Source organism: Arachis duranensis, chromosome 4 (assembly GCF_000817695.3).
Source record: "Arachis duranensis cultivar V14167 chromosome 4, aradu.V14167.gnm2.J7QH, whole genome shotgun sequence".
NCBI classification, from domain to species: domain Eukaryota; kingdom Viridiplantae; phylum Streptophyta; class Magnoliopsida; order Fabales; family Fabaceae; genus Arachis; species Arachis duranensis.
In genome coordinates, this window is record NC_029775.3 from 221,249 (window position 1) to 248,862 (window position 27,614).

General features: G+C 34.5%; 5 protein-coding genes across 8 annotated transcripts; 2 read left to right on the forward strand and 3 right to left on the reverse strand.

Annotated features, from left to right (window-relative positions):
• Positions 1 to 2,095: 2,095 nt before the first annotated feature.
• On the reverse strand, positions 2,096 to 4,328 carry LOC107482509 (ylmG homolog protein 1-2, chloroplastic). 3 transcript variants are annotated; one of them, XM_052259920.1, is made up of 2 exons: positions 3,611 to 4,328; positions 2,096 to 2,229 (listed from the first exon to the last, which is right to left on the reverse strand). In XM_052259920.1, exon 1 carries the CDS (start codon positions 4,287 to 4,289, stop codon positions 3,651 to 3,653), a length of 639 nt encoding a protein of 212 aa, XP_052115880.1. In that variant the 5' UTR covers positions 4,290 to 4,328; the 3' UTR covers positions 2,096 to 2,229; positions 3,611 to 3,650. The 3 variants fall into 3 exon arrangements, with proteins under 3 accessions (XP_052115880.1, XP_015958521.3, XP_052115881.1); XM_016103035.3 differs by lacking the exon at positions 2,096 to 2,229 and adding an exon at positions 2,937 to 3,153; XM_052259921.1 differs by lacking the exon at positions 2,096 to 2,229 and adding an exon at positions 3,237 to 3,437.
• Positions 4,329 to 4,916: 588 nt separating this feature from the next.
• On the reverse strand, positions 4,917 to 9,329 carry LOC107482362 (ubiquitin receptor RAD23b). Its single transcript, XM_052259872.1, has 11 exons — positions 9,089 to 9,329; positions 8,328 to 8,546; positions 7,886 to 7,959; positions 7,749 to 7,799; positions 7,049 to 7,226; positions 6,823 to 6,957; positions 6,680 to 6,742; positions 6,139 to 6,186; positions 5,947 to 6,056; positions 5,614 to 5,692; positions 4,917 to 5,366 (listed from the first exon to the last, which is right to left on the reverse strand). The coding sequence occupies exons 1-11, from the start codon at positions 9,152 to 9,154 to the stop codon at positions 5,250 to 5,252; spliced, it is 1,140 nt and encodes a 379-aa protein (XP_052115832.1). The 5' UTR covers positions 9,155 to 9,329; the 3' UTR covers positions 4,917 to 5,249.
• Positions 9,330 to 11,113: 1,784 nt separating this feature from the next.
• On the forward strand, positions 11,114 to 18,321 carry LOC107482505 (serine/threonine-protein kinase BLUS1). Of its 2 annotated transcripts, XM_052259871.1 has the most exons (20): positions 11,114 to 11,590; positions 11,690 to 12,069; positions 12,336 to 12,380; positions 12,479 to 12,560; positions 12,655 to 12,723; positions 12,810 to 12,980; positions 13,060 to 13,125; positions 13,611 to 13,679; positions 13,770 to 13,892; positions 14,021 to 14,091; positions 14,309 to 14,530; positions 15,363 to 15,475; positions 15,616 to 15,710; positions 15,784 to 15,825; positions 16,463 to 16,609; positions 16,704 to 16,752; positions 16,854 to 16,903; positions 17,660 to 17,721; positions 17,820 to 17,871; positions 17,953 to 18,321. In XM_052259871.1, the coding sequence occupies exons 1-20, from the start codon at positions 11,399 to 11,401 to the stop codon at positions 17,956 to 17,958; spliced, it is 2,106 nt and encodes a 701-aa protein (XP_052115831.1). In that variant the 5' UTR covers positions 11,114 to 11,398; the 3' UTR covers positions 17,959 to 18,321. The 2 variants fall into 2 exon arrangements, with proteins under 2 accessions (XP_052115831.1, XP_015958516.1); XM_016103030.3 differs by having other exon boundaries at positions 11,114 to 12,069; positions 15,369 to 15,475.
• Positions 18,322 to 19,795: 1,474 nt separating this feature from the next.
• LOC107482506 (putative glucose-6-phosphate 1-epimerase) lies at positions 19,796 to 24,330 on the forward strand. Its single transcript, XM_016103033.3, has 10 exons — positions 19,796 to 19,938; positions 20,875 to 21,108; positions 21,191 to 21,265; positions 21,535 to 21,591; positions 21,670 to 21,830; positions 21,992 to 22,132; positions 22,610 to 22,712; positions 22,809 to 22,908; positions 23,309 to 23,553; positions 23,896 to 24,330. The coding sequence occupies exons 2-9, from the start codon at positions 21,004 to 21,006 to the stop codon at positions 23,521 to 23,523; spliced, it is 957 nt and encodes a 318-aa protein (XP_015958519.1). The 5' UTR covers positions 19,796 to 19,938; positions 20,875 to 21,003; the 3' UTR covers positions 23,524 to 23,553; positions 23,896 to 24,330.
• A 169-nt stretch (positions 24,331 to 24,499) lies between these two features.
• On the reverse strand, positions 24,500 to 25,281 carry LOC107482508 (uncharacterized). Its single transcript, XM_016103034.3, has 2 exons — positions 24,934 to 25,281; positions 24,500 to 24,827 (listed from the first exon to the last, which is right to left on the reverse strand). The coding sequence occupies exons 1-2, from the start codon at positions 25,070 to 25,072 to the stop codon at positions 24,670 to 24,672; spliced, it is 297 nt and encodes a 98-aa protein (XP_015958520.1). The 5' UTR covers positions 25,073 to 25,281; the 3' UTR covers positions 24,500 to 24,669.
• Between the last annotated feature and the right edge of the window lie 2,333 nt (positions 25,282 to 27,614).

The window sequence follows — 27,614 nt, forward strand, 5'->3', positions numbered from 1 at the left end:
TTTGATTTACTTGACATCTTTTCTCTTTTTGATATATAGATTTACTTCGCATATTTATTTCATATTTGCTAGAGCAATATGCATTTTTGGCTATTCCAAGTCCTTTAATTACTCATGTGATGTACGTTTATGATGTATATTTATATGTTTTTTTTCTTTTTATACAGCTACAAAATAAGGATTTTTCTTTTGCATAAAAGATTACTTAACTAAAATATATTGGATTTAGATTTAATACTGAAGTTTTATATTTTCTATATTAAACTAAAGATTGCGGGTGAGGAATTTTTTTATTAAAAAAATTTAAACAAAAAAAGAGAGATGTAAGCCTCTTTAGTTTATAAATCCTCACAGAAAATATTACAAATAAAACATCAATGTTAGAAAACTAATACCATTCGGTCAATAATTTAGCTAATAAATATTAGGCTACCTACTAAAAAATCCAATAAAATATTAAAAAAATCATTCATTAATAACTATTTTAAAATTGTTTTTTATTTTTTTTTTCACAACTTTCCTTCTTCCCACCATTATAATTTCATCCACCACCATCAGCCATCACGCTTGCTAGTTGCTACCATCGACCACCCTAAATCTTAAATTATAAACTTCTTAAATCTTAAATTCTTTAAAACTTTAAGTCCTGTTTTTTCTTAATCGTTTTTATGTTATCTTCCAAGAAACGTTTTATTGATTCATTTTTTTAAAAGTTATGTTATTTTCTCAGAATTTTTATGTTAGTTTTAAGAAATATTGGGTAAATATTAAAAATATGAAAAAAGAAAAACAATAACCATTTTTCCGAGATTTTATTAGGAATTTTATTACAAAAACACTAATATTGATAATTTGATATGATCGGATAGACACGGTTTAAAATTTGGAAACAATATAAATTAAATGGGGCGAAACCCAGAAGAGAGAGATTGCGGAGAGAAACACCTCTGAGTATAGTGAGAACTGAGAAGTGAAGCAATTCTTCTAGTGATATTAAAATATAGAAGAATAATATTATTGCCATTTCCTTCATTCAATACCAACTGTAATGTAAGTATATATGATCTGGACGACATTACACGTGGGAGCAAATAGTCAATTTTGGTGAATATAATACATATGTACAAATACAATCTACTTGTATTGGCTTAGCTCAGTCTCAGGTCAAGACATGTAAATAAACAAATAAATAAACAAGAGAATAATATACTAGTTGCTTGCAATGCAACAAGAGAAGCAGGGTATGTAAGTGGTTGATGTAATTATTGATGGGCATAAGAAAGAAAATAAGGGGGATGAGATGTGTAGTATGTGTAATTTGTATATGAATGAATGAGTAGAGGCAAGTTTGCGTATCTCTAAAGACATATCATTGCTGTATGTGTACATTGTTTTGACTGTCGGAGTAGTCATACTATTGTGTGCTTCAATTTCATTTATGTCCACTTGCCAATAAAAACATGAAAAATAAATAAATTAATTCTGACTTTTTATCTGCGGACATTTAAGTTTTTTATTTTTTTAAATTTTTAAGTTTAATTTATCTAATTTTAAAAACTCTCTCGCATGTATATCCGTATTAATTAAGTTTGAACATGAATGATTGATATGTCTAAATTTTAAAAAAGTTAGAAACTTAAATATAATTTTAAATCTTCGAAAACTTAAATATTTACAAATCAAATGGTCAAAGACCTATTTATCCTTTTCTCTGAAAACGTTATTGCTTATTTTATTTTAATCTATTTACCAATTTGAAGAAAACAACCAATAATTACTAACATATATTCCGCTGCATATCTGCATATGGACATGGTATAAAACTATAAATAATGAAAGTGTGAGGCACGCTGTCTATATCCTTTCTCGAAAGTTTTTTTGTTTTTTATTTTTATCAAAACTGAAAATGAAGTAATAATTTTATCTCATATTGTCACAAACTGGATTTATATATGTACTGTCTTTATTTATTTATTTTTTTTTTGGTATTATTGTCTTTATTTACTTATTTATGCAAATAACTATACGCGTTGGAATTATAAAATTTGCTCATAAAATTAAAAATGTATTTTTGTACTAAAAAAATGCATGTAATGTAAATGGGTTCGGCCCAATACCTGAACATTTATTTATGTAAAAAAAAAAAATCCGTAATTATTTTATTGTGTTGTCCTATCCTGCATCAGCGCGTTACACTTCAGTTGTCTCCTAATTGTTCAATTTGTCTCCCTGGTTATGTTGGAGAAGAGGAGAGGCAGTGAATTGTTTAAATAGATCAAAACTAGAACTAATGATACACAAATTAATTTTCGAATGGAAAATATTTTGTTATATCTCAATTCTCAATTATACAAGAAAGGAGGAAGATATATTTGTCTAGTTATGAGAATGCGGAGGAAAATATATTTGTCTAGTTACAGTTTACATGCAACCTGATTATATATATCTTAAGGTAATCACTAATCAGCCAAAAAATAAAAAATGATATTATACTAGATAGTTAGTTAGATAAGATTAACTAGAAGCTGTTGTTATGGAGTTAGCTAGAGGATATTTAAAGTATATCCATCCTGCTTGATATATCATAAGCAAGATTGAGCTGGACTGCTATTAAAGGATACCTCCATTAAGATTGCAATAACTATAGCTAACCCAAAATATACAATCTGATAATAAAACATGGTGACCTAATTAACAAGACAACTACCCAACTTCACCCATTTGAAAATTGAAACTTACATTGTTGCATATAGATATCAAACTTCAACATTAACATATAGTAGAACAAACATGGTTATTCTTTATTAATAATAGCAAGGATATTGTGGTTGATGATCTTTTGCTTACTTTTCCCTCCTACTATGAAATAAAATTAATGGACTGGTATTAAATAAGAGTTCAATTTTGATGTATTAACAGTGTGAAACATTTTATATAGTTGTCCAATCGCATCGGTTCTTTTCAATTACCATTCACATGGTCAAAGCAATTGTGACAAGGGTAATTGCTTAATTTCTAAACTAATTCTAACACATTCAGTTTTTACGGACGAAAATAGAGGCAACAAGTGCCATAGCATAGCTATAACAAACCAACCCTTCACATATGCTCATAGCTAAAATTGCTCAGGATTTTCACTTTGTTATGCTTGCCCTGCATTAATAATCATGTTCTTCGTTTTATTCAATACTTTATAGATGAAGGAAATATATTATATGTCAAAAGTACATTAAGTATTGGAGTATTAATAAATTGTAAAATTGTTATGGATTGGGTCATTAGGCCTTATATCATGTTATTAACAAGTGAAGCTTTGCATGAGGACATAAATGGGTTGACTTGACACATAGTCTTTGTCTTCTTTTTTCCGTTTCTTTTGTTCTTGGTGATCTTGAGAGGCAGTTCCATACTAAATATAGAAGCATGAAGCTCATTTCCTAAGTTGCAACAGATAAGTATTGGAAAAGGAGAAATAAAGCAAGAAGAATGTGGGAACTGGCAAACATAATCACTTGACTTCAAAATCAAGTTTAAGTAAACCAACTGTCTATAACTGTAATAATAGTAATGACTCTACAACAGTAGCAAATGGCATAACAGAACAAAATACCTGAACCCTGTATCTATGTAGCAAGCGAGTGGGACTTCATCTAAGCGACGGCGGTGTTGAGAATGGAGCCAAGGGTGCCCAAGACGGCGAAGGCGAGGAGGGGGCTGACGTCGAGGGTGTCGAAAACAGGGGGAATGATGTTGCGGAACAGGTTCAGGTACGGGTCGCACAGGTCTCTGATGGCGGACAGTGGCTGCTTCTCCCACGGGATGTTCGGGAACCAACTCAGTAGAACCCTAACCATCAGAACTCCGCTGTATATGTCCAGCCACTTCCCCAGCCCCGCCGCCACCACTGTCAGCGGCGTGTTCAGCGACCCGCTAGGCCTGTCCCGTAGCGACGCGAAGAACAGAGGCCCTACCGAAGACATGGACATGGACATCGGAAGAAGCTGATGGCAGAAGGTTCTGAGGGCGAGTAGGGCCATCCCGAAGACGGTAGTGAGGGTGCGGGTGGAACCTTCCAGAAGGTGCTGTGCTCCCTCGGCGTCGCTTTGCGTGGATGTGGAGGCGACAATTACGGGATTGAAGTTGCGGCGGAGAGGAGTGAGAGAGAGTGAGGGTTGTGTGTATCTGTGTCGGTATTGACGCAGGGGTGGGTGCGTGAGGCAGACCATGTGAGTCTTGGAAGCCATTGTTGCTGGGGAGAACGCCATCGTCATCGTCATCGCCGTCGCCATCTGTGAATTAGGGATTAGGGGATTGCCACCAAAAACCCAATCTCTTGCCGCCTCCGCGCTACTTCGAGTTTTATTAAGGTCAGCTATCAACTTCTCATAGCCATCTAACATTTTTTATTTTTGGGTGACAATAATTTTTATTTAGAAAAAGACATTAAAAGATATAAATTAAGATATAATTATTAAAAAGAACTAAATAGATAAATATCAAAACAAAATACCACATAATTTTCATTTGTTCAATATTACTCAATGTTACATTGTTACACTTTCCTCTCTTCCAATTAAACCCATAGGTCTTATCAATATTCTGAAGAGTTTTACTACTTTTTAAAAATCCACAAGTAGAACAACTTTTAAAGGTTGATACATTTGATGGACTGCTTAATTTTCTATGCAAAACATTCCACTCTTAACTACTTCAAAGCCAATCGCTAGCAAAATCTTTAATTTAAATACCAGAATTTATACATGAGATATGGATTTTTCGGTTTCAAAACTAAATTCAACTCCAACCACCTGAACGTCTTGTTACTGTTATTAGGGATACTATACCAAAAATGAATAGGTAATGGCAATGGATAGTGAAACTAGAGAAATTAAAAATAGAAGAAAACTGGAAACACCTTGAGCAGAGTTGATCCCCATGCATGTAAAACTAGTGTTGCTTAAAAAATTGATAGTACCAAACTACCAATACCAATAGAATAAACTTACAATTAGACGGACCTTTGCTAATTCCTCAGGTGCTGTCATACACAAATATAAAATGAATAGTAATAGTCTAATTTTCTTAGCGATGTTTTGTCATCCCAAATCCAATTCCAGTTCAAAATCCAAACCCTACCCAAGTAAATTTCCCCAGAAAAGCACATTAAGTTTTTTCTAGAAAGGAAGACCAAAAAAAATAATTAAAAGAGCGAGCCCGAACAAAACTATGAGTCAGCGTAAGTTAGTAATTTAATCCTCAAAATCTCCAGCATTCTCCAATAAGTAATTCGCTGCCAATTGTTCATCCCGGTCACATGCCAAAAACGCCTCTATGACCGAGGCTCTATCAAATCCCAATGCCTCAAGCTGCAAACCATAGGTTAAAGAAACCAATCATTAATCAATACATACTAAGTGTGAACACAAGCGATACAAAAATCTTTTTAGACCTGTTTCTGCATCCTCAGTTTCAAAATATGGATAATTTTCAAATGGATTAAATACCTTGGAAACATAAAAAGCACTCAGTATATTCTTTGCTTAGAAATTAGGAAGATGTTTAACGAGTATACATCATTTCTTATATCATAATACAGTAAGGAGAAAGACATACCCTTGCAATTGCCTCCTGCTCAGCTGGAGTCACATTGATGGCATGAGGCATGTCCTGCTCAGGCTGGTCAAATATATCACTGATGGAGAGAAAGACGGTTAAATTCTAAATTTAAATATTGTGTGTAATCAAGGAAAGGGAATAAACTCTTGGATAACATTCTACACTATCAGATATCAAGTTGACAAATAGAACATTACTTTCTTGTTAGATACGTGGGCAAAAATAACCAACAATTGAAAGAATATATCAAGAACAACGATGATGATGATGATGATATGAAGTAATGATAGTTGTAAGATGTAAAATAATGCAACAAGTTGATATGCTCACCCTTCAGATCCCTCAACAGGTTCATTTATCAACTGTAGAAACTCAGCATGATGTTCTTGAATGAGTCTTAAAAGATTGGGATTCTGCTTTCCAAGTTCTTGAAGTACAGGCTGCAATAGAAAGTTGATTGATCTTTTAGACACCAACCAACAAATTAACAGAAGTGAGGAAGGCAACGGAGAAAGTAAATACCTGTAAAATTTGTGGATTTGATTGCACCATTGAACGCAATGCTTGAAACTGAAAAAAATAAATAAGAAAGTTGCTTGAGAGTGATCAAAATAAAGCTTGAAGCTAGATGCAGATTAACAAGCAACTTATTTGCTAAGTCCACTCAGCAACATGGAAAAACTTGAAACTATATATGAACAAAAGTTTTGAAGAGCATTGTCTGGGCAATGCTTGTCAATCAAGACATATTTGAAATCATGCTGCATCCTGTGTAGCTATAATGATGTGCAAATAACAAAATAATTGCAACTGTTAAAAGAAAGCTTCACAAATACAGTAAGATAAAAGAGTATAATTAAAACGAAATTCAAAACATTAATTATTTGAGTAAATGGATGCAATTACCAAAAGGTTCAATGTGTAGACATGGCACAGCACACAAGTCAAGTTACATCAATACATCAAATTAAATATTGTACTTTAAGTTAGTGCAACTTGGGTATGTGGAACAACTATGCCTTCTAACATAAAGAACAAAAAATTGATGGAACAGCAAGCTCACCTGGGGATTGTTTCTGAGGAAGTCAAGAGATCCTAGTCCAGGACCAGCACCAGAAATTGTCTCCTGAAAATTTCAGATTGAAGTAAAGTACGGAGTAACAGAAAATTACTTTTGATGATCTGTTACTGCATAATAAGTTTTACCTGTGGAAACATATTTAAGGGAGATGAGTTAGGTAGTCCAGGAACTGCTCCAGCAGTGACCCCAGCTGTTTCAGTTGTCTGACTACCTGGGAATTGAGGAACTGGTACAGCAACTTCTGCTGCTTCGGGGATACCCTGCCCAGAGAAGCAAGGAAAGAAAGGTTGCTAAATCCAACAATGTGAACATAAATTTTAGCAGTCAAGATATCCAACAATGTGGACATACAGAGTACAAATAGTCTATAGCACGCTCTGGATTATTGTAAGCTGCCCGAAGAGCACGAGTAACTGTATCTCTGTCCCAGTTGCCACCTCCCATGTCCATAATTTGTTGAATAGTCTGCTCAAGATTACTACCACCAACTAAATTTGAAGCAGCCTGACCATAAGTATCTGCAGACACGCTGCAAAAAATGACGTAGGAAAGCTTGTGAGTAGGCTTTATAAACAAGAAAGTGGAAAATGACAAATGTCTGAATTCCACAATGTTCAGCATCCAAAAATGCAGCATTATTGCTTACTATATGCAGCCACAATAAACCGAACAACAAAACTATGATCAGCCAACGTAAATGTCTCGTTACATGAATTGAAAATAACACCATAGATCTTCCTCAGAAAGACATTTAATAAAAGTATTTGAATTAAATCCTGTGCTGCTTTCAGTATTATAACGTCAACTTCATAGCCAAATTGGTAAGAATTATAATTATCATGGAACTCACAAGGTAAAGACAACCAACAACGTGAACATTAAAATTCAAATTAGAACAAAGACATTTTTACTTGAATGTAATATGTTACTAAATTACTGAAGATTGAAAAAGGATAGTTCTTGTCATCACTGCTCAGTCAACAACTATTTTGTGGTACATTGGAATTAACTAATAGTATCTTTGAAAAAATCTAGAAAGGAGAAACCATACTTTGTATTTGTAGTTGTGACAGCTGGGCCAGATGTACTGTTATTCGCAGCCCTACAATACCAAATAAAATACTATAGGAAGTGACACTGACGTTATTAAAACGGACAAATTATCAATTTATTTTTTTAAAGACTCACTGAGTTTGTGCAGGAGGTTCAGGAGCAGGCGTGGAATTTGAGGTTGATACAGCTGCAGGTGGATTGCTGGCAGGCTGTCACACGCATGCACAACCACTAGCTAATACAAAGAGGAACTCTGTAGAGAAGTAAAATGCCACATGAAGGTTAATGGAGGTAACAGATGCCTAAACAAACAAAACATGAAGGTATAACAATAAAATTGAAAGAAATGTTTCTAGCTGACTTCATCAAATTGAAACAGACGGCATAATGGAATATGACAAGATCTAATACTTGGCATAGCATCTAGATAATTTTTTGGACCGCGATAGAACTTCAGTAAAAGCTTCCTATCCATTTCTTTATCAAAAAAAAAGGGAAAAAGAAACGAAGCATAAAAATAGATCTCGATATTTAAAAGAATAAAAATATGAGCGCTGAAATCACAGTCTGAGATAACTTTTGAGGAAGGAAGGGTGTTATAATTTGAAAAAGTTTTCATGAAGGAATAAACTACCTTGCTAAGCATAACAACAAGAAAACCATCCTCAGAGACCTTGTTCTCTGCTAATGTTGTTTCATCTTTCAAAACCTTGCCATTGTGAATAAGCAACTGTTGTCCACATGGGTAATTATCTTTGCCTTGCACATCTTCTATATTCTTCTTGACAGCCATAATCTAAGGCAAAAATAGCAAGGAAATTATAGCTACTAAAATTCAAAAATTAACCCTCTTATAATCTACCAAACACCACATAAAGCCTGATAAGAAATCCAATTTCTAATGATATTAGAATCAACAGGCATATCCTCGGTGTCATGAAAAGATGGGAATAAAACATCTCAAAGCCATTCAATAATAAATAAATAACGTCAGCACCTGAGTATCACATCAAATCTGAAACAAAATCCTCAACAACAACAACAATAGTGTTGGCGAAAACATTAAAATGAAGGCATGCATTGCAAATAGAAACAAAAATGAAGTAAATTTACCTGAATTTTGAATAAAAACTATGTCGACAACGACAGTGATTTGAATTAAAAATAAAATAAAACAAAATAAAGGAGTAGACTTAGAAAATCTGAAAACAAAATAATTCAATCAACAAATCAAACACACATTTTCGTAACTGAAAATGGAAGATTGGGAAATGAAAAGGGAAATATTGATAGCGAATATTGTAACCAAAAAAGCATAGAGATAAAGAGAGAGCTGACAGTGTCGGATGGCTGAACCCTAATTTCGAAATGGCTGCCTTTCAAAGTCTTAACAGTGAGTTTCATGGCGGCGACTTATGGGAATGACGCCGGCGACCGGCAACGATCCGGCTCAAGTACGGTGGTGAGAGAGTGAGTGAAACCCTAGAGAGAGAAAACACCTTCGTCCGTTGCTGTTGCTGCTGCTGTTGCACGGAATGAACGTGTCAACGGCACATGTAACACGCTCTTTTTCTATTTTCTTACTTTTTTTTTAAATTGTTTTCCTTTTTCAGTTTAAATTCGCAAGGTGGCATCTCAATGCACGTGAATTAAAAACGGAGATAAGTATGTGTTAATTTGTAAAGTACTTTTTTAAAAAAAAAAATTAATTTGTACAGTATTATGCATGTGTTATCATATTATCGTATGAATAAAGTAACTGTGTTTTACAATTTTTATTAACATAGTTATAGTTATTTAACGGAATAAATTTGAATAAATAATTATAATATTATTGTATTAAAATTATTCTTAACATTGATAGCAAAACAGAGATCAGAGAATCACCCTTTTGTCATGTGAATTTTCTATCATCATTACAGACATATGCCATATTTTTCAACAACAAAGCTAGCTCTATAAACAATGGAATTGGACAATTATACCAAAAAAAAAAGTTATAAAAAGAAACGTTCGTTATAATCTTAATCTTAACTATAAATATATTTATTATTTTAAAACACCAAACAAGTTTCTACACAATTGAAGCACAAGAAATTAGGATGCTTGAGAAAAATAATATAAAAAGATGGACATAATGGCATTAACATTAACATGGACGAACTTAAAATCAATTTATGTTGGTCGAGTAGTCGACTTACTTGTCTCCTTAAGTAAATATCGAAATTCAAATTTTTGTGTATGTAAAATTCATTAGCTAAAATTTTCAATATATTTACAAATTTTCACAGTACTACTGAATGGAGACAAGCTGCAAGCTACGTAGTATATATTACTCTCTCGAAGGCTTTTGAATATCAATCTCACTGGGAAAAAGTGTTAGTTACAACTTTTGGTCAAGCTTTTCAACTTATAAGAAGGTACAAGAACAAAAATGGATTAATTTGGAACAAGATAGAATCATGTAGAAATTAGTTACAACTTGAACTTGATAAAAAAATTGATGTTGTGCAAACTGTACGCCTAGAACCTAACAATGATATTGATATACATATTGTGGCTAAGTGATATTATCATGTGCTAAAATGTTTGAAGAAAAGAACCTTAACTAGTTAAATTGATCAACACAAGTTCAAAGTGAAGCTTGTCAACTTTCCCCTCTTCTTGCCCCCTTGAAAGTAATATAAATATGGGGTTTGGCTTCGTCATACTCATATATCTTAGTTTTTGACTCCATTAGTAAGTGACAATTAAAAAGAAAAACAAATAATAAATTTTGTTTATATGAGTATAATTTTTATTTTAGTTATATTTTATATTAATATCCAAATTATTTAGTTTGATTTTGTTCATTTATTGTCCATAAATTTTAATCATATTATTCTGTCTCGTTCATTCTTATACCAAACAATCGACATATGGTTAATTATCGTTAGAATAATAGTGTAATTTTCGAAATAACAAATATGTAATAACAAATGTTATGTTATATAAAGTAACTCTAGATATTGTTTTTAGTATTATTTTTTTAAAATTAATTCTTAAGTTACGATAAATTAAAACTCTAGATTAAATTATAGCAGGTGTTAAATTTAGAAATATATTGATGGATTGATTCCTTTTTAAACCAGAGCAAATCTGAAATCTCTACAAATAATTAAACATTTTATTATAAGATTTTAATTTGTTTGCATGGTTTTTTTTTTTTAAAGAGTGAGAAAACAAGGGAGCGAAAGAAAAGGGCGAAAGGGGCGAAAGAGAAGCAAGAGGAGCGAGCACGTGGGAATCACGTGAGAGTTAGTTGCGAAACAGAAAATAGAAACAAGAGGTGGCGGGAGAGAAGAGTTTTAGCTGAGCTGGGATCTTCTTTCTTTCCATAATCCACATACACACACACTCTCTTTCTTTCTCTCTCTGCGGCCATACCAATGAATGAATATAGATAGGGTCCGAACAATTCGAAAATCGAACGAAAGCCCCAACCCAGCCCATTCCCCATTAGTTTCACGAGAAAGCTGCGCAACCTAACGCGACCTCTATCTCTCCGTCTAACTGACTAGTATTCTGATCTTCACTCTTGTTCATTTTCATCATACTCAAATTTAAATTCAAATTCCAAAGCATAGGATTCTTCAACCGGAGAATAGAATGAAGGACAAAGACAAGGACAAGGAAAAAGAGGCGGAGAAGAAGAAGTACCCTATCGGCGCCGAGCATTACGATCTCTACGAGGAGATTGGACACGGCGTCAGTGCCGCCGTCCACCGCGCGCTTTGCATCCCCTTAAACGAGATCGTCGCCATCAAGATCCTCGACTTCGAACGCGACAACTGCGATCTGGTTCGCCCTTTACCTTTAATTAATTTCGATCCGTTTCAATTTAATCATCATCGCCTTAGCTATATATATGATATGATGTGTGATTATTGCGCGCGGCAGAACAATGTTTCACGCGAAGCACAGACGATGGTGCTGGTGGACCACCCTAACGTGCTGAAATCGCACTGCTCCTTCGTCAACGAGCACAGCCTGTGGGTTGTGATGCCGTACATGGCGGGCGGATCGTGCCTCCATATCCTCAAGGCCGCGCACCCCGACGGATTCGAGGAGGTTGTGATTGCCACCATCCTTCGCGAGGTCCTCAAGGGTTTAGAGTACCTTCACCACCACGGACACATCCACAGGGACGTCAAGTCCGGCAACATTCTCATCGATTCCCGCGGCGCCATCAAGCTCGGCGACTTCGGTGTCTCCGCCTGTCTCTTTGATTCCGGTGATAGGCAGCGCACCAGGAATACTTTCGTTGGAACACCTTGTTGGTATAACAATTATTATCTCTCTCTACCTTATTCCATACTATGAATGAATAATTGAATATCCAAACTAAGCACGAAACACTTTTTATATGTGTGCTTGTGAAAATGTCTTCTGAAACTACACACTGCATGCTAACAGGATGGGACAGATATCACTTATGATCGTATTTCATGATCGTTCAATAGACAATTGTGTGATCAATAACGTCATTAAGGGTCCGAGATTCAGTTGACCTTTTGCTTCTTTTTTTTTCTCTTTACTTTTGTAGGATGGCACCCGAAGTAATGGAGCAGCTACATGGTTATAATTTCAAGTATGTCTATCGTTTTACCACAATTTTGTGTTGTCCATTTTCTTTCTAGTCATCATTGCGTTAGTATTCATTTCTAAGTGTTCCTTTCTTTCTTCCAGAGCTGACATTTGGTCATTTGGCATAACTGCACTGGAGCTTGCCCACGGTCATGCTCCTTTCTCAAAGTTTCCCCCAATGAAGGTGCGCTTATTAGTTTTAGATACACAAAATATTATTTATTTCAGCCAACCATCTTCCACCTCATTTTAATGATTTAACTCTTCTACATGGCCAGGTACTGCTTATGACTTTGCAAAATGCACCCCCCGGCCTTGACTACGAGAGGGATAGAAAGTTCTCTAAGGTCAGCTCATGGTGAATACACTTTCAACATTAATTCATTGTTTCTTTAGTTCCTTTATTCTTACAATATTATTTTTCCTTTTTCAGTCATTTAAGCAGATGATTGCTAGTTGCTTAGTGAAAGATCCTTCAAAACGACCCTCTGCAAGCAAGTTGTTGAAGCATTCCTTCTTCAAGCAGGCTCGCTCCAATGATTATATTGCACGAACACTTTTGGAGGGGCTGCCTGCTTTAGGTGACCGCATGGAGGCCCTAAAGGTTCCATATTATTGCCACTAATTTCCCCACTCCTGTTTTGTTATGAAATATATTTACAATGCGATCTTTTCTGTTGCAGAGAAAAGATGAAGATATGCTTGCACAAAAGAAAATGCCCGATGGCGAGATGGAGGAATTATCACAGGTAGGAAATACAATTACTAACTGTGTACAGAAACTGTTGCCATTTGCGCCAGAAATTTAGGCCACTTGTTCTGCAAAATCTTATTCTTTTCTCACAATATGTACTGATAAATCCAACTTGTGCTCCTTGTTGATATTATTACATCAATAAAACAGATATCTATTCTCATTCCCATGAAAATAAACTAGTATCCACTTTCCTCTGCACATAGATGACAAGCACCTCAGTATGTTCTTTATGAATTCTTTTAGAATTATACCCAATTGTTGGTCAACATCAGGAAAACAGAAGCTGAGTAAGAAAATCTTGCTGTTCGTATATTTCATTTTGTCAAAATATGCTGTATTGCCTAACTGAAGAATGATGTGATAGATATTCTTTTATTTTATTTGCTCATAGAATGATTTATGGTTTTTTTAGTTGTTTGAGATAGTGGTTTCACAGTGTAGCAAGCTTATAACATTAAGGGTGTTAATCTTCTTTAGAATGAATACAAACGGGGAATTAGTGGCTGGAACTTCAATCTTGATGATATGAAGGCTCAGGCTTCATTGGTAAACATGATGCCCGATCTTTTCTTCTTCCAATGAAGACAAGACTCTTGAAGTTAAGAAATTACTGATTAGATTTCTCATTTCTTCTAGATCCATGATTTTGATGATGCTATATCAGATATCAATCATGTAGCAAGTTCAGCTTCTTTATCTTCCCTTGATGTACAAGATAAGCCGAGTGCAAGTCATAATCCCTCTCGAAGTGTTGATCTGGTAACTATAGACATATTTTTTCTGTCTCATGATGATATTTGCAGTCTTAGTAATATCTGCTTTTTTCTCCATTCTCCCTGTTAACAAATTTCTTTTAATTGGTAGTTCTAATGGGTAATACTTCACAGGAAGATATTGATGAGCTACAAAATCAATCAGCTTCTGTTCCAGGAATTGATTACACAGTAAATGATGCCAAGTACGTTTCTGTCATTTATCTGATGTCAGACAAGTAAAACCATTTTTCTTGACATATTCAAACTGTTGAAGTTGGGATTAAAATCTTATAAAGTTGTGGACCAATAGTTTTATCTAAATGGCTTGAAAAATATTTTAAATAAAGGATAGCTGTCTCTAAAATCAAATAAAGGTAGTATCAAGTTAATTAAATTTACTATCATGTTTTGCCATTCTAGGATCAAGTTTGAAAAATCTGACGATGACTCTAGCATTACCAGTTCAAGCCATGAACAAAGCATTTCACTAGCTTCTCCCTCCTGTCTTGATGATCGTGTGGACCATAATGTGGGAGAAAAATCTGATGTGGAAAACGGTATGGCTATCCATTCTTTTCATAGAAGAGGATCTTCATCAAGCATTTTACCTGAAGTAACTCTTCCACCAATTCGACCAGAAAGGTGAATGCTAAACAATGCAGCGAGTTTAATTATTTATTTTTGTGGTGATTTCATTATGAATATTCCATGTTCTTATAGTATTATATTTATTTTCCAGTTCATTTAGTTAAATTGTTCCTTTGTTTGGAAAAACAAAATGTTCGCTTGACCATTTTTCTTTTTAAATCTGGGTGAAATACTTTTGCGTTTGATGATTGTAAATAATATGCATATTATGATGGATATTCACTGTGAAACAAGTTAAATCCAACTTTCTCCGAGGAAGCACAGAAATCATAATTGTATTCAATCATCCTTCATATTTTATTCAGGAGTCTTATACAACAACAACAACAAAGCCTTATCCCACTAAGTGGGGTCGGCTACATGAATCAAACGACGCCATTGTGCTCTGTCATGTATCATGTCTACAGAGAGACCGTTTACATGTAGATCTCGTTTGACCACCTCATGGATGGTCTTCTTAGGTCTTCCTCTGCCTTTCGCCCTTTGTCCATCTTCCATCTCATCCACCCTCCTGACTGGATGTTCTATCGCCCTTTATTCAGGAGTCTTATAAATATGCAATTTTTTTAAAATGAAATGTCCTGAAATTCTGAAGGGCCCCCTTCTTTTTAAAGAAGGATAACATAGGTTGTGCACCTTTCTGTGTTTTACCATACAACTTCTTCTCCTCTTCAATTACCAGAACTTATATAGAGATTTAAAAAAACGATTATTTATCCTATCTAGATGTACTCTGCTATAATGCCCTTATTTCCTTCATTCAACCACTTCATTATCTCATTCCATCTCCAATCAGCATTTATATTTACTTATTTAGCAATATGAGTGACAGTGAGAAGCCACCCAATCTGCCCCAGAGCACCTCAAGTGGCAATGCAAATTCACAGACAGGAGAGGACGTGCTTACTGAACTTCCTTCTAAAATCTCAAAATCATCAGGTACTTGTCTATATACATGTTCAAGGAAGCAGCAAATATTTTTGTGCTAAAACAGAAAACAATTGATATAGAGTTGCCAATATCTTGAAGCATGCAATGGTTACTTCTGCATTTCGTCATAGTTGTCATTGTTCTTGCAGCTAATGCTGAAGAGACTGATGAGAAAGCAAAGATACCAGTTGTTCAGCAGAGAGGACGTTTTAAGGTTACATCTGAGAATGTTGACCCAGAAAAGGTGAGTAATAACTCTCTTATTTATCATTTTATGTTCACAAAGACTGAATACTAAGTGAAGTCCTCTTATTCAGGTGGCCCCTACTCCTGTACTGCAAAAGAGTCACAGTATGCAGGTTGGTGGGTTTTTTATAATTTTTTTCTCCCGGTAGATAGGTTGGTGGCTTTGAGGTTTCGTAAATAAGTGCATAACCCTCCCGTTTTCATTCCTCAGGTGGGGAAGATCCCCAAAGGATATTATGTTCTGGGCTAGTCCTTTTCTCCAAACAAATATGTTTTTCCTCTTTTACATTGATCCTGAATTTATTTGAATGTATGCAAACTAAGCAAATTTCACTAGGTAGGGTGGAATAGATAGATCAAAAAACGTAATGACATGCTGACATAAATTACGATTAATAATTAAGTCTTTTATAATACTTTCATCTATAGTTTTTCTTAGATCAAACAGTGTTCAAGTGTATACTACAATTTTAAAAATAATTGGCCTCCATCCAAATTGACATTTTATTTCTCTTTCACTTTATAGAAGAGACACCAGAGTCTGGATTTGCAACTATATTTATCCAAAAGTGTTACTACCATTTTGTTATAGAAAAATGTGGCTTTAGATTTTGTAGTATTAACTTTGTTAATTAGATTAGTACTAAGTGTTGTTCTACCATATAAATCTGCTACTATATCATATGCCCTTAACATGCAAATATAATTCTTAATTTGGCATCATCTTTTTCTAAACCGTGGGTTATGTAGATTATTAGCCAGCATAGTGCTCCTGCTCCTCTGCCTTCACCATTACCGTTACTGTCAGCATCTGATGCTACTATATCATCAAATCTTTCTGGCTGTTCACTTTTCCCGGTGTTGCACTCTGTGCTGCAGACAAATATTCTTCAAAGGGTATGTTCAGCCTTATGGTGATGTCTCCTTCAGTTAATATCCAAGTGTAACCGGTTTTTTCTTTTTTCTTTTTTTTTTCATGATCTTTTAACAGGAGAGCATTTTAAATTTAATGAAGCAAATCAGTGCAAATGACACCACAGGTTAACCATCAAAGCTTTATGTTTTGTTTTAAACCCATTTCCGCTGTTTTCTTTACTCCTCCTTTTGCACATTTTTAAATTCTTATTTGTCAACCATGCAGCTGATGCCACGTGTATCCCAGCACAAATAGCAGCTACTGAGAAATCTTTGGTATGTAAATACAGCTCACTTTTTTTGTTGTTGCAACTCAATAATAATCTATTTGCAGATTTGTCCATCTGAGAACTTGTGTATTTGCTGTATTGCACGAAAATTGGCCTCAATAATGGATAAAAATAATGCTAAAGTGGGGTGTTTTCAAATTTAATTTTTTGTAACTATGAAAAAGTACACAAAGCTTAGGAGGTTAGCTTAATTACAAATTATAACAGCAGCAAATTTTGACAAAGTTCTTAGGGTGCTAATCTAGTCCCATCTGGTCGGAAAAAAGAATAATTAAAACATAAAGTAGAGCCAATATTAAGGTCAATTACCTATATGTGACAATGGTATTCTAGAGGTCATTTGCTGCAAATCCTGTACGCTTGTAAGATACATGGAACCTCTTTTTTTCCCTTCCTCCTATAAAGGGTCTTTTTGTGAGTTGGGGTCTTGAAAAGGAAGAGAGAGAATGGCAGAGTGTAAAGAGTAAAATGAACTCGATCTTATTCTTTAAGTCCTCCTGTTTTCTTTACTCCCCTCCAAACACTAACTCATAAACACTTCCTGGCAAGATATACCCCAGTAGTTAGATAGGAAATAATCTGAATTGCTGAGTTTTCTTGCTGTCTTACCTTTGTATTTCTTGCTTTTGTATTTACCCCAAGATTATTTTAAAAAAAAATATTTCTTACATGAATGCCTGTATAGAAGCTTTTCCTTTTTCTTTTATTGCTTAAGGAAAACATTGTTTATGCATTAATGCAGCTTGAAGCAGCTCACGATAGGGAGAAAGAGTTACTCCATGAGATAACCGAGTTGCAGTGGAGGTATTATATTTATTTATTTATATAATTTAGTTGTTGCATTATCGCATGCATTATATGGTTAATTATCGGGGTGTTAAACCTTGCTTTGTGACATGTAGGCTGATATGTACCCAAGAGGAGCTTCAAAAATTGAAGACAGATAACGCTCAGGTTAGCAACATATGTTCACCATATTTAAACTATGTTTTAGATTATGTATTTGACATTTTCTAACTTTCTTGTATGTCTTAGGTATGAATTCCTTCTCGAAATGCATACTTGGATTTGGAATCCAGCAGTGATTCCGTTGTTTGAGTGGATGCTTGGATTTATAAGCTATTCTTGGACACTTAAAACAAAGGTGCCAGAAGGCACTGGAATTATGACGAATACGAACTGTGTAGACGATATATGGACTGATCTATTAACTTCTAGGTCTTTTTAATTATGTAGGTGATATAACCTTTTTATCGTAGTTCTCTTTTTAGTGCAGATCGTTGTTTATAATTGTTTCTGTAAATGATTTTAGCGTTATTTCCTGCTTGTAAATTATGATCACACGGAAATTTCGGAACCCCCAACTAATATCTCAAAGGAAAACATAAGTTAATGCAACGTCCAACTCCACTCTTCAGAATATGCTTTAAAACTTCTCAGTCCTCAATGTGTACTAATCTACGCTATAGCAAAACACAAATATGACAATCAAATTCTACTTTAATGACGGGGTCTGTTTTTTTTTTAATGAAAAAAACAAATATTACATACACATCACGTCACATATTATATATACTATTATCTAGTTACAACTAATACCACTGAATACTCTCTTTCCAATATATAGATCTCACATCGTAATATATGAGATCATGTGCTTGGTACCAGTGAGCTTGGACGATCGTGATGATTTATTTGTATTGGTTTCTTTATATAATGGACTCATGGTGACAACTGACAAGTTCATGTGAATAGCATTATAGCAGTATAGCACCATCAAATATACACTAATCATTCTTTATACATGCTAGATATATAAGAAATAAAGTTTTAATCTCGTTAAAAAAAACAGAGAATTAACTTTTAATTAAATCTTATCATATATCAAAGCATGCCTCTTTTTTTATTAATTGTATTGGGACAATGTCACACACATACGCCATCTATATTGAACTAAAAAAGGATCCAATGATGGTCAACTTTAACGCGGAAACAATTGTAAACTGGAAAGCAAAGAAACAGCGGACACCCTAAAATAAAGGCAAGTTAGGCAACTTCATTTTCAAATTCCAAGATTGCTTCATGCACTTGCTCATCCGTTTTTTACTTTCCCGGATTTTCCTATTTAATTATAAATTAATAATTCAGCTACGCATATAATGTGGTATTCACGTCAATATAACGTATTCCAAAACTTGAAGTTAACATGTCGAATAGGTCTGTGTGTGAGGAACTGAGGATCAACAAATTAGTAGCAATAATTCATTACAGGATCCGTGGCTTTTGAGGACTATGTCGCCTTTTACTTTCAGGATCTGAGTCTGTGTCGCTATGCGTGGCCTTGTATCATCATATAAAAAACATTAATTATTTTGAACTTTGTATTCTATCTATTATTATTGGATAAAATATAAACTTCATTTAAATATTTATATCTTATTTAGTAAAAGTATAAATTTGTATAGTGTTTCATATCATGTATGCATACGTAATAAAATTATATCCTATATCCTATACCCTATAGTCAAAATTTTCAATTTTGTAGATTTTGATGCCTTCTTTCCTGTTGTTGCTTCCCTTCGCCGTTATCATATATAGTATATGATTTATTTGACAGCTACAAATGATGTGCAATAGCACTTTGATCTGAATTTAGCTAGCTCATTTCTCGATCAATAATGAGACATTGTGATTAAGAAGTGATGTTTCCTTCTTTAAATGGTGATAAGACAGTTCTATGATTCTACACAATTTGGAAGAAATCTGATATGAATTTTGGACTGTCCGGACTCATGAATGAACCTCATCATCAAGATGTTAAAAAGCTTATATATATTCTAATTAATTAGGAAAATATATGTCACTTATCCGATGATCCTCTTATATTTTGAGAATCCTGCTGACGATCGAGTACCTCAAAAATTCATATTTTGATCAAACAAATGCTGAAATTAAAATAAAGGTAGCTGCAGATTTTTCTGGTGACAAAGTAGTGCATGCGTGTTTGGCATCTATTGTAAGGTAATATGCGGGGTTAGTTATTGGTGTTGTCTTATCTCGTTGCCAACTTCACAATCCACATTACATTAATCTTGCAACTTTATTATTTAGAAAATCTACTCCGATCCAACAAAATATACACTCGGATTAGAAAAATAGCAGCTCAATTTATTTAATTAAAAATTTTCATTGACGGAACATCTTTTCCTTCACCTTTCCTTTTAACTATTTTATTTGATAAAATGATATGGGAAAAACGGGAAAGGTGTATCTCCCTTGTTTCGTAGTTTGACTTATTACCTATGTCTCTTTTTTTTCTTTCTTAAAAGGGGAAAAATAAATTTAAATTCCTAACTATTTAAAAATACATTTAAGTCACTGACATTCTCAAAATATGAACATATCGATTCCTCTGTTCATTTGAGTCTGGCAAACCCAATAAAAAAATCAAACATGGCTTCCATTGTACTGCCTGGCCGATATATGGATACACACGTGGAAGAGTTTTTAAAATATGACAAATTAGACCCAGAAATTGTCCAGATTTTGAGAAAGTCAATGACTTAAATGTATTTTCAAATCGTTAGGGATATAAATGTCTGCGGACCAAAAAGTTCAAGGATCTATTTGTCATTTTCTCTTGATTTTATGATTCTAAGAACTGAAAGTGGAATTTTAATTTAGTTGAACAATTTTATAAAGTGTACAGACAAATGAGTAATGAAGTAACTTCGAATAAAAAAAATATATATATAGATATATATATTTTAATTATAAGCTCTTGTTAAGAGAAAAATTGCACGAAAGAAGAATGCAACATATATATGTTAGGGAAAAGAGAAGAGAATGGCGGATTTTATTAATGATGTGTAATGTGTAATTTGTTTATTATAATTGAAGGTTTTATACGATATATAGATGTCCGCTGAAAAAATGATAATATTATATAATATATAGTAAGAGAGAGTTTGAAGAGGTAGCTATATATATAAAACTGAGGAAGCTGCATTGTGCGGTGACCCCATTCATCGGAGATTATTGTTAGTTCTTCCTGAATCTGAGAGAGAAGGAAAGAAAGAAAGAAAGATGTCACAGTCACGGCCAAAAGAAACGGTGTACGTGGAGCAGTGTATGGGCGTTAATGGCCTCGAGAAGATCGTTCTCAGAGAAGTTCGTGGCTTCTCCGCGGAGGTCATCATTCAATTCATTTTCTCACATGCATTGTGTGTGTTTTTCTTAATATAATACAATATGGATCTTGATGATGATGCAGGTATATTTGTACGGAGGTCAGGTTACATCTTGGAAGAATGAACTTGGGGAAGAATTGCTCTTTGTCAGTAGTAAGGTGCGTCATTTCTCCATATTATTGCTTGCATTTCCTTTTCTGTGATATTCAACAAATCATTATTATTAGAAATTCAGAATGCATGCTGGACATTTTCGTTGCTTGTATGCAATCTTTCATGCTAGATCTTGCTAGAAAGCTGTTGTGGTTCATAAGTTGTGTTAATAATTCAAGTTGATTCGAGTCTCTACTTAAATGCTATCTTTCATTGAGTTCAAATTGTCACTTAAACCCTGCATTATCTTTCTTCTTAACATGAATCGTTGCAGGCTACTTTTACGCCTCCAAAATCTATCCGTGGAGGTATTCCGTTATGCTTTCCTCAAGTACGTGTATCTTCTTCAGCTTCAACATTTCAATTCCTCTTGCTTTTGTTTCGTCAAGTTTATCTTCTCCATATACAGGTTTCAAATCATGGCCCTCTTGAACTACATGGATTTGCAAGGAACAGGTTTTGGACCTTAGATCCTAATCCCCCTCCATTTCCAACAAACAGCACAACCAGAGCTTTTATTGATTTGATTCTTAAGAACTCTGAAGAGGATATAAGGACTTGGCCTCACAGGTATGTGGCTTAACTTTAATAATCACTCCATGTAACTTTCAAAAATGGCCCTTGATATTGTCATACCCTTGTAGTATTTCTTGAACTTCCTTTTTCTTCACTTTCATCTTTTGGTTCAGTAAATTGGATTAAGGGACTATCTTTATAATAATTGCTTGCAGATATGAGTTTCGCCTGAGGGTAGCTTTGGCACCTACGGGAGATTTGATGATGACATCCCGCATTCGAAACACAAATACGGATGGAAAATCCTTTACTTTCACATTTGCCTATCAGACATACCTCTATGTTACTGACATCAGGTTTTACCATGGCATTGGATACTTTTTTGGTTTAATCTAATATTTCCCTCCTAGTTTATGACATCTAGCTGTTGACCCTTCTCAATTCCATTTGTGTTTCTGCAATAGCTGCAGAGTATGCACTCATGTACAAAATCACATCACATATTCTAGTCATTTGAATTGTGCATAATATGGTTCATTGTTTATACACTTACTGCAGACATGATACTTGTGGGGTGTCTAAGATCAATATTAACATTTTATTTTGAAGCTAAAATGTGCTTATATATGTTATCTTTTATGAAGCTTTTGGGACTAGTAGTCTTACTTGATGATTGACTACAAATATAAGATGCTTAACCTGTTCTTACTTTATGCTTATTTTTAGTTTTGTAAATTTTTGGCCTTGTCTGATGTGGGAACAGAATTACATTGTTCTTTGGTATTTGTGACTTGCACAATTTGCTAGCTAACTGTGGTCATGCTGATGTACAGTGAAGTGCGAATAGAAGGATTAGAAACACTGGATTACCTGGACAACTTGAAGGAAAAAGTGCGATTTACTGAACAAGGGGATGCCATAACATTCGAATCCGAGGTCAGTATCTGTGATCACCAGATTAGTTCTTGAGTTGTTAATATTTCATCAGTTCAAATATTTAACTGTTGCGTTTTGGTGTATATGATGCTAAAGGTACACAAAGTATACCTAAGTACCCCCACAAAAATTGCCATCATTGACCATGAAAGGAAAAGAACTTTTGTATTGCGGAAAGATGGGCTTCCTGATGCTGGTATGTCTAGCAGTGTTAATATCCTTCCTTATGGGAAGAATGATGAAATTTGACACAAGATGGTAAATGTTTGAAGTAGAAGAGCAATAAATATGGATAGGTTGCTTGCTTGTATACTATTCAATCATTCACTTGATGCATGCATGGTCCCCTAGTCTAAAATAACAAAATGTTTCAGTAAATCTAATTTCATTGAAGTTGTAATTTGGGATAGATTTTCATGAAGTTACATGCTTGCTTGCTTTGTTTGTATTTTGTACTAAGATAGTGAAAACATATATAAGCAAAGTGGAGTTATTTGAAACTTTGAGATAAGAAGCTGATTCTGTCTTGTGTCTGCAATATGGCATTCAAAAGTTGTTTATCCAGTGGCTGATAGCAATATCATGTCTGGTTGCAGTGGTATGGAATCCATGGGACAAAAAAGCAAAGACCATAGCAGATTTAGGGGATGATGAATATAAAAATATGCTGTGTGTCCAGTCTGCTTGTGTAGAAAAAGCAATTACTCTCAAACCTGGTGAAGAGTGGAAAGGAAGGCAGGAATTATGTGCGGTGCCTTCCAGTTATTGCAGTGGCCAACTTGATCCAAAGAGAGTACTTTTGAGCTATTAGATCAATGGGATTGCCTTCGTCTTTGTACAGGTTTTTCACCAATTTTTTTATGGAATACAAAAGTTTTCAGTTTTGTATTGATTTTATCAGGCGTGATATGTGGCATAAAGGTGGAAATTTTATTCCAGATTTTATGTGAAGCTTATCTTTATGGAATCTAATAAGTGGTGTAATTTCTCTCGTGGTTTACATCTATGTAAATCAAACCTGGATACATTCTATCCAAAAACCAAACACCACCACCAACAACAACAACACACGCACACACACACACACGAGTTTCCCCTGCATTCTCAGAGGTAGTGGTTCATGAAACTTTTCAGTGTGTTGCAATCTGCTTCCTATCACCTAATCCATTTTTTACTGAATTAGGTATATGATGCAGTTAGGTGTATTTCCTGAAGGAACTTTTGTTGTGTTAGCGGTGCTGCCAGAAAATTGTTGCTTGGATCTCTTGAGGTTTGAGGGCGGATTCACTACTACCGAAATTGTGTATATGGTTTTAGCCTTGAGTGTCTTCTGCAGCTTGAGCCGGAGATGAACTAAGTTGGTGGAAAGAATTTAGTATACTTGTAGATCTACGCAGCATTTTCCATTGGAAGATTAGAACAACGCACTTGATGCATGTCTTCTTTTCTAAACATCCCTCTCCTTTATAGATAATAATAGATTTATTGCACTATTTCTTCTGCCTCGAATGCAACTAGTTTACTATTTAATCGTGCTTGCTTTCTCTGCCCTACAATTAATTCCTCATGAGGTTCCATGATAAGTGTTTTGTATCAAATAACTAACCAAAGGGCTGCTATATTTTCTGATGCTGCAATCCCAATTCAAGACTTACAGTAACAGCCGCGATTGATGGAAGAGCTATGAGAGTTGACATGGAGATACTGACTTTTTTTTTTCCATTCCATTAATCACTTGTTATGTTGGAGAAAGAGAAGCAGAAAACAAGAAGTTGTTATTTGCTTAATTGCTATGAAAAAAGTGAGATATATTTACAATAATGAGTACATTTTGAGTTACGGCTTACAAGAGACGGTTTTGTGATCCTGTAATTGTAAGATGCAGAACTCTGGAAGAAGAGTCTTATTATGATTAGTTAAAGCATGAAAGATTGTAAAAGTTGATTGTGAAGAAGGTTCAATACGGTTTGAGGACCCTCCAGAAAGGTTGTTGCTGTTGCTTGCGCTTGTGTATACTGACATCACTCTCTGTTCTTCTTAGCATTTCCCACATCACTTGTATGTCCTCGTACTCACATGTCTGTACATCATCCTCCAGCTTCAACAGCCCTGCCCCTGCACCACCAAACTTGCTTCATTAATTCAATTTTAATAGCATAGAGATAAGAGAGAAAGAGAGAGAGAGAGAGAGAGAGAGAGAGAGAGAGAGAGAAGAACGAACCGTTTTTGGTGGAGTTGAGGCGTGCATAGAGTGCTCTCCATACCCGCCTCACAGGAAGAATAATCATCTTCCTCCAAATATCCATGCTCTGCTTTCTAGAAAACCACACTCTGACAACTTCATCTCTTCTTTCACACATGAACCACCACCTTAATTAGCAGCTCTCTCAGGACTCTTGAGATCACTTCTCTCTCACTCTCTCTCTCTCTCTCTCCCTCGTTTCTGTTATAAAACCACACACATCACCGACGCCTTTTATCATATTATTATTATATTGTTGCTATATACATGTATGATGTATGTCATTTCACTCCGATAATACATGTATTCATGGGAATAAATTCTACCACTCAACCATATGTATACTATTCATTCATGCTTTATTCGCATAGTGGAACCCTTTCCCTTTGACCTCTCTTAATCCCCAAATTTATTATTTATTATTATAAAAAATCCATGGCCAAAACTTTGTGGTCCTCCTCCATATCCTTTTCGGATTTTAGCGACTAAATCTTGCTGCCCAAAACTTATCACTTTCGCACTTGTCTCACCGCCATAAAAACCTTTTAATTTAAATCTATGTAACCAATGCTTAATTGAGTTTTACAAAACATGAACAAATATTTTATATCAGTAATTAAGGGGGCATGGTGTCGGCCAAACTGCCAAGTGCCAAAGTTAGTTGGCGTGGAAAGCAGACATACAATCTTGAATCATATGATTTGATGTGATTTAAATGTTAAACAGGAATTGGTCCATTCCTCAATGTTCTTCTCTATCTCAAATACACAAACCGGAGATTGTCAAACCCAACGCACCATAAACACTTTTACCTAATCTTGTAACATCATCGCGACGTATATGTTCATTTCTTTATATATTAAATTTGATATTCTTCTTCTTACTTTATTTCATTCTTTAAATATTCTCTGTTGTTATCTTATTCTTTAAATAAATATTCTTCTTCTTCTTTTCTTTTTCTATAAAAAAATATATTCTTCTTACTAGCTAATCCAAAAATGGATGATTTCCATTATTTTGAGATATAAATACAAATAGAACGGAATTTCAATTTCATTTTCTTTCATGCGAATTTGAAATTAGGTTTCTTTAACGGTGAAAACTCAAGTGAAGTCGACATTGATACCAAAGAGTCGTTGGATGAAAATTTAGTTAAATCAATCAATCATTCAACAAATTTTCAGTATCAACTTCATGTGAAGTCGACTTCATATGAATTTTTACCTTCTATAATTTGTTGGTTAAATTTAGGAATGCTGAATGAATTGGTTTCCACACGTCAAATTCTGGTTCATTCTTTCCTTGGTGATGACAACTTGACAAGGCACCAAACTAGAGTACACTACTATAGCAAACGATGTATGCAATTTGAAAAGTGCACCAACACAAGAGTCTTTATATAATAACACATACATCACATTACATCGTATTGGATTGGACCTAAACTATGCAATTTTCAGCCAATAATTATGTGGAATAGTGATGGATTTTTCTAAACATCTTAATTATATTATTGAAGAAAGTATAGGTAACCAATACTAATACTGAACGGATTGAGGCGAATTTTTGTCTTATTCGATATCGTTCGGTTCTAAAATAATGCGCATACAATCTAAAAAAGAGGTTTATGAGGATTATTTAAAAGGATATATCATATAATAAGAATATAAGATAAACAAAAAGCGTTAATCTGCACATAGCTAGCCCTTAATTACTTAGCTTGATTACAGAGAGCCACTTGAGTTTTTTAATTGGTCAACTTCCAAATGTGACAAACACATAGATGGTGGTGGTTGGGCAATGGTGGGTGAGTCACTTTGGTCATGCTTTTCAAGTCTCGAAGTCTCTTCGCACCTAATAAATCCTAACAAAATCGTCGGTTTTGCAGAGTCAATATTCAATAGAATGAAGTATAGACCTGTAGAATGTAGATAATAACTTACATATATATACACACGACCGTACGCTTTTTAACTTATAGATGTTGTTGTCTTATTGTTCAGTCCAACGTGGGCCACTTACTTATATATCATCATGCATATCCTTGTTTTATCATCTGTTGTTGAAAAAATTACCCTATTTTTTCATCTGAAGATGAGTTCGACCTTTTGGAAAAAAATTAGGTAGATATCTATAATGAATATTCTAACATTTAAGTCAGGATAAAAAGTATATTAGAATAGTAAAATAATTCAAAATTATAAAAAGAAAAAATATTTATATATAAACATTAGGTAAATAATATTATATCATAACTATTTGTATTATTAAGTTGGTAATAATGGTTATTGTTTCGGGGCTTACTTAGAACCGGACGGTGGTTGGGCTTGTCTGAGGTCCAAGCGCTGGAGGAGTGTGGTCTCCGACTTGGTTTACGTCTGGGAGCCGCCTCCGAGTTGTGTGTTCCAAGAGATGGGGGGTGGTACCTGCAAAGACACTCCGATGCCTAAGTCAGCATGGGGTTAAGCAGGTTTAGAATGTATTGGAACTTAGAGATACCTGAAGAGTGTCAGGGTATTTATAGTGCTGATCCAATAACCACCGTTGGAGTAGTGCCACCTTTTTAGGTGGATAACCGTCCCTTTTATCTAGGGATTGTTGGGATATGGCTTCTAGAAGTGGTTAGAGAGATTTTAGGGGCAGTTACTTATTTGAATAAG

Bases quoted from the DNA above. Each gene is read 5' to 3' on its own strand.
- LOC107482505 (XM_016103030.3), top strand. From the start codon at position 11,399: ATGAAGGACAAAGACAAGGACAAGGAAAAAGAGGCGGAGAAGAAGAAG. The intron at 12,561-12,654 runs GTGCGCTTATTA...CTACATGGCCAG, and splicing joins CAAAGTTTCCCCCAATGAAG to GTACTGCTTATGACTTTGCA. The intron at 16,904-17,659 runs GTATGTAAATAC...GCATTAATGCAG, and splicing joins CAGCTACTGAGAAATCTTTG to CTTGAAGCAGCTCACGATAG.
- LOC107482362 (XM_052259872.1), bottom strand. From the start codon at position 9,154: ATGAAACTCACTGTTAAGACTTTGAAAGGCAGCCATTTCGAAATTAGG. The intron at 6,743-6,822 runs GTAAAACTTATT...TGAAATTTTCAG, and splicing joins CCTTAAATATGTTTCCACAG to GAGACAATTTCTGGTGCTGG. The intron at 5,693-5,946 runs GTGAGCATATCA...TCTCTCCATCAG, and splicing joins CCTGTTGAGGGATCTGAAGG to TGATATATTTGACCAGCCTG.
- LOC107482509 (XM_052259920.1), bottom strand. From the start codon at position 4,289: ATGGCGACGGCGATGACGATGACGATGGCGTTCTCCCCAGCAACAATG.
- LOC107482508 (XM_016103034.3), bottom strand. From the start codon at position 25,072: ATGTGTGAAAGAAGAGATGAAGTTGTCAGAGTGTGGTTTTCTAGAAAG. The intron at 24,828-24,933 runs GTTCGTTCTTCT...TTGGTGGTGCAG, and splicing joins CCTCAACTCCACCAAAAACG to GGGCAGGGCTGTTGAAGCTG.
- LOC107482506 (XM_016103033.3), top strand. From the start codon at position 21,004: ATGTCACAGTCACGGCCAAAAGAAACGGTGTACGTGGAGCAGTGTATG. The intron at 21,109-21,190 runs GTCATCATTCAA...ATGATGATGCAG, and splicing joins TTCGTGGCTTCTCCGCGGAG to GTATATTTGTACGGAGGTCA. The intron at 22,909-23,308 runs GTATGTCTAGCA...GTCTGGTTGCAG, and splicing joins AGATGGGCTTCCTGATGCTG to TGGTATGGAATCCATGGGAC.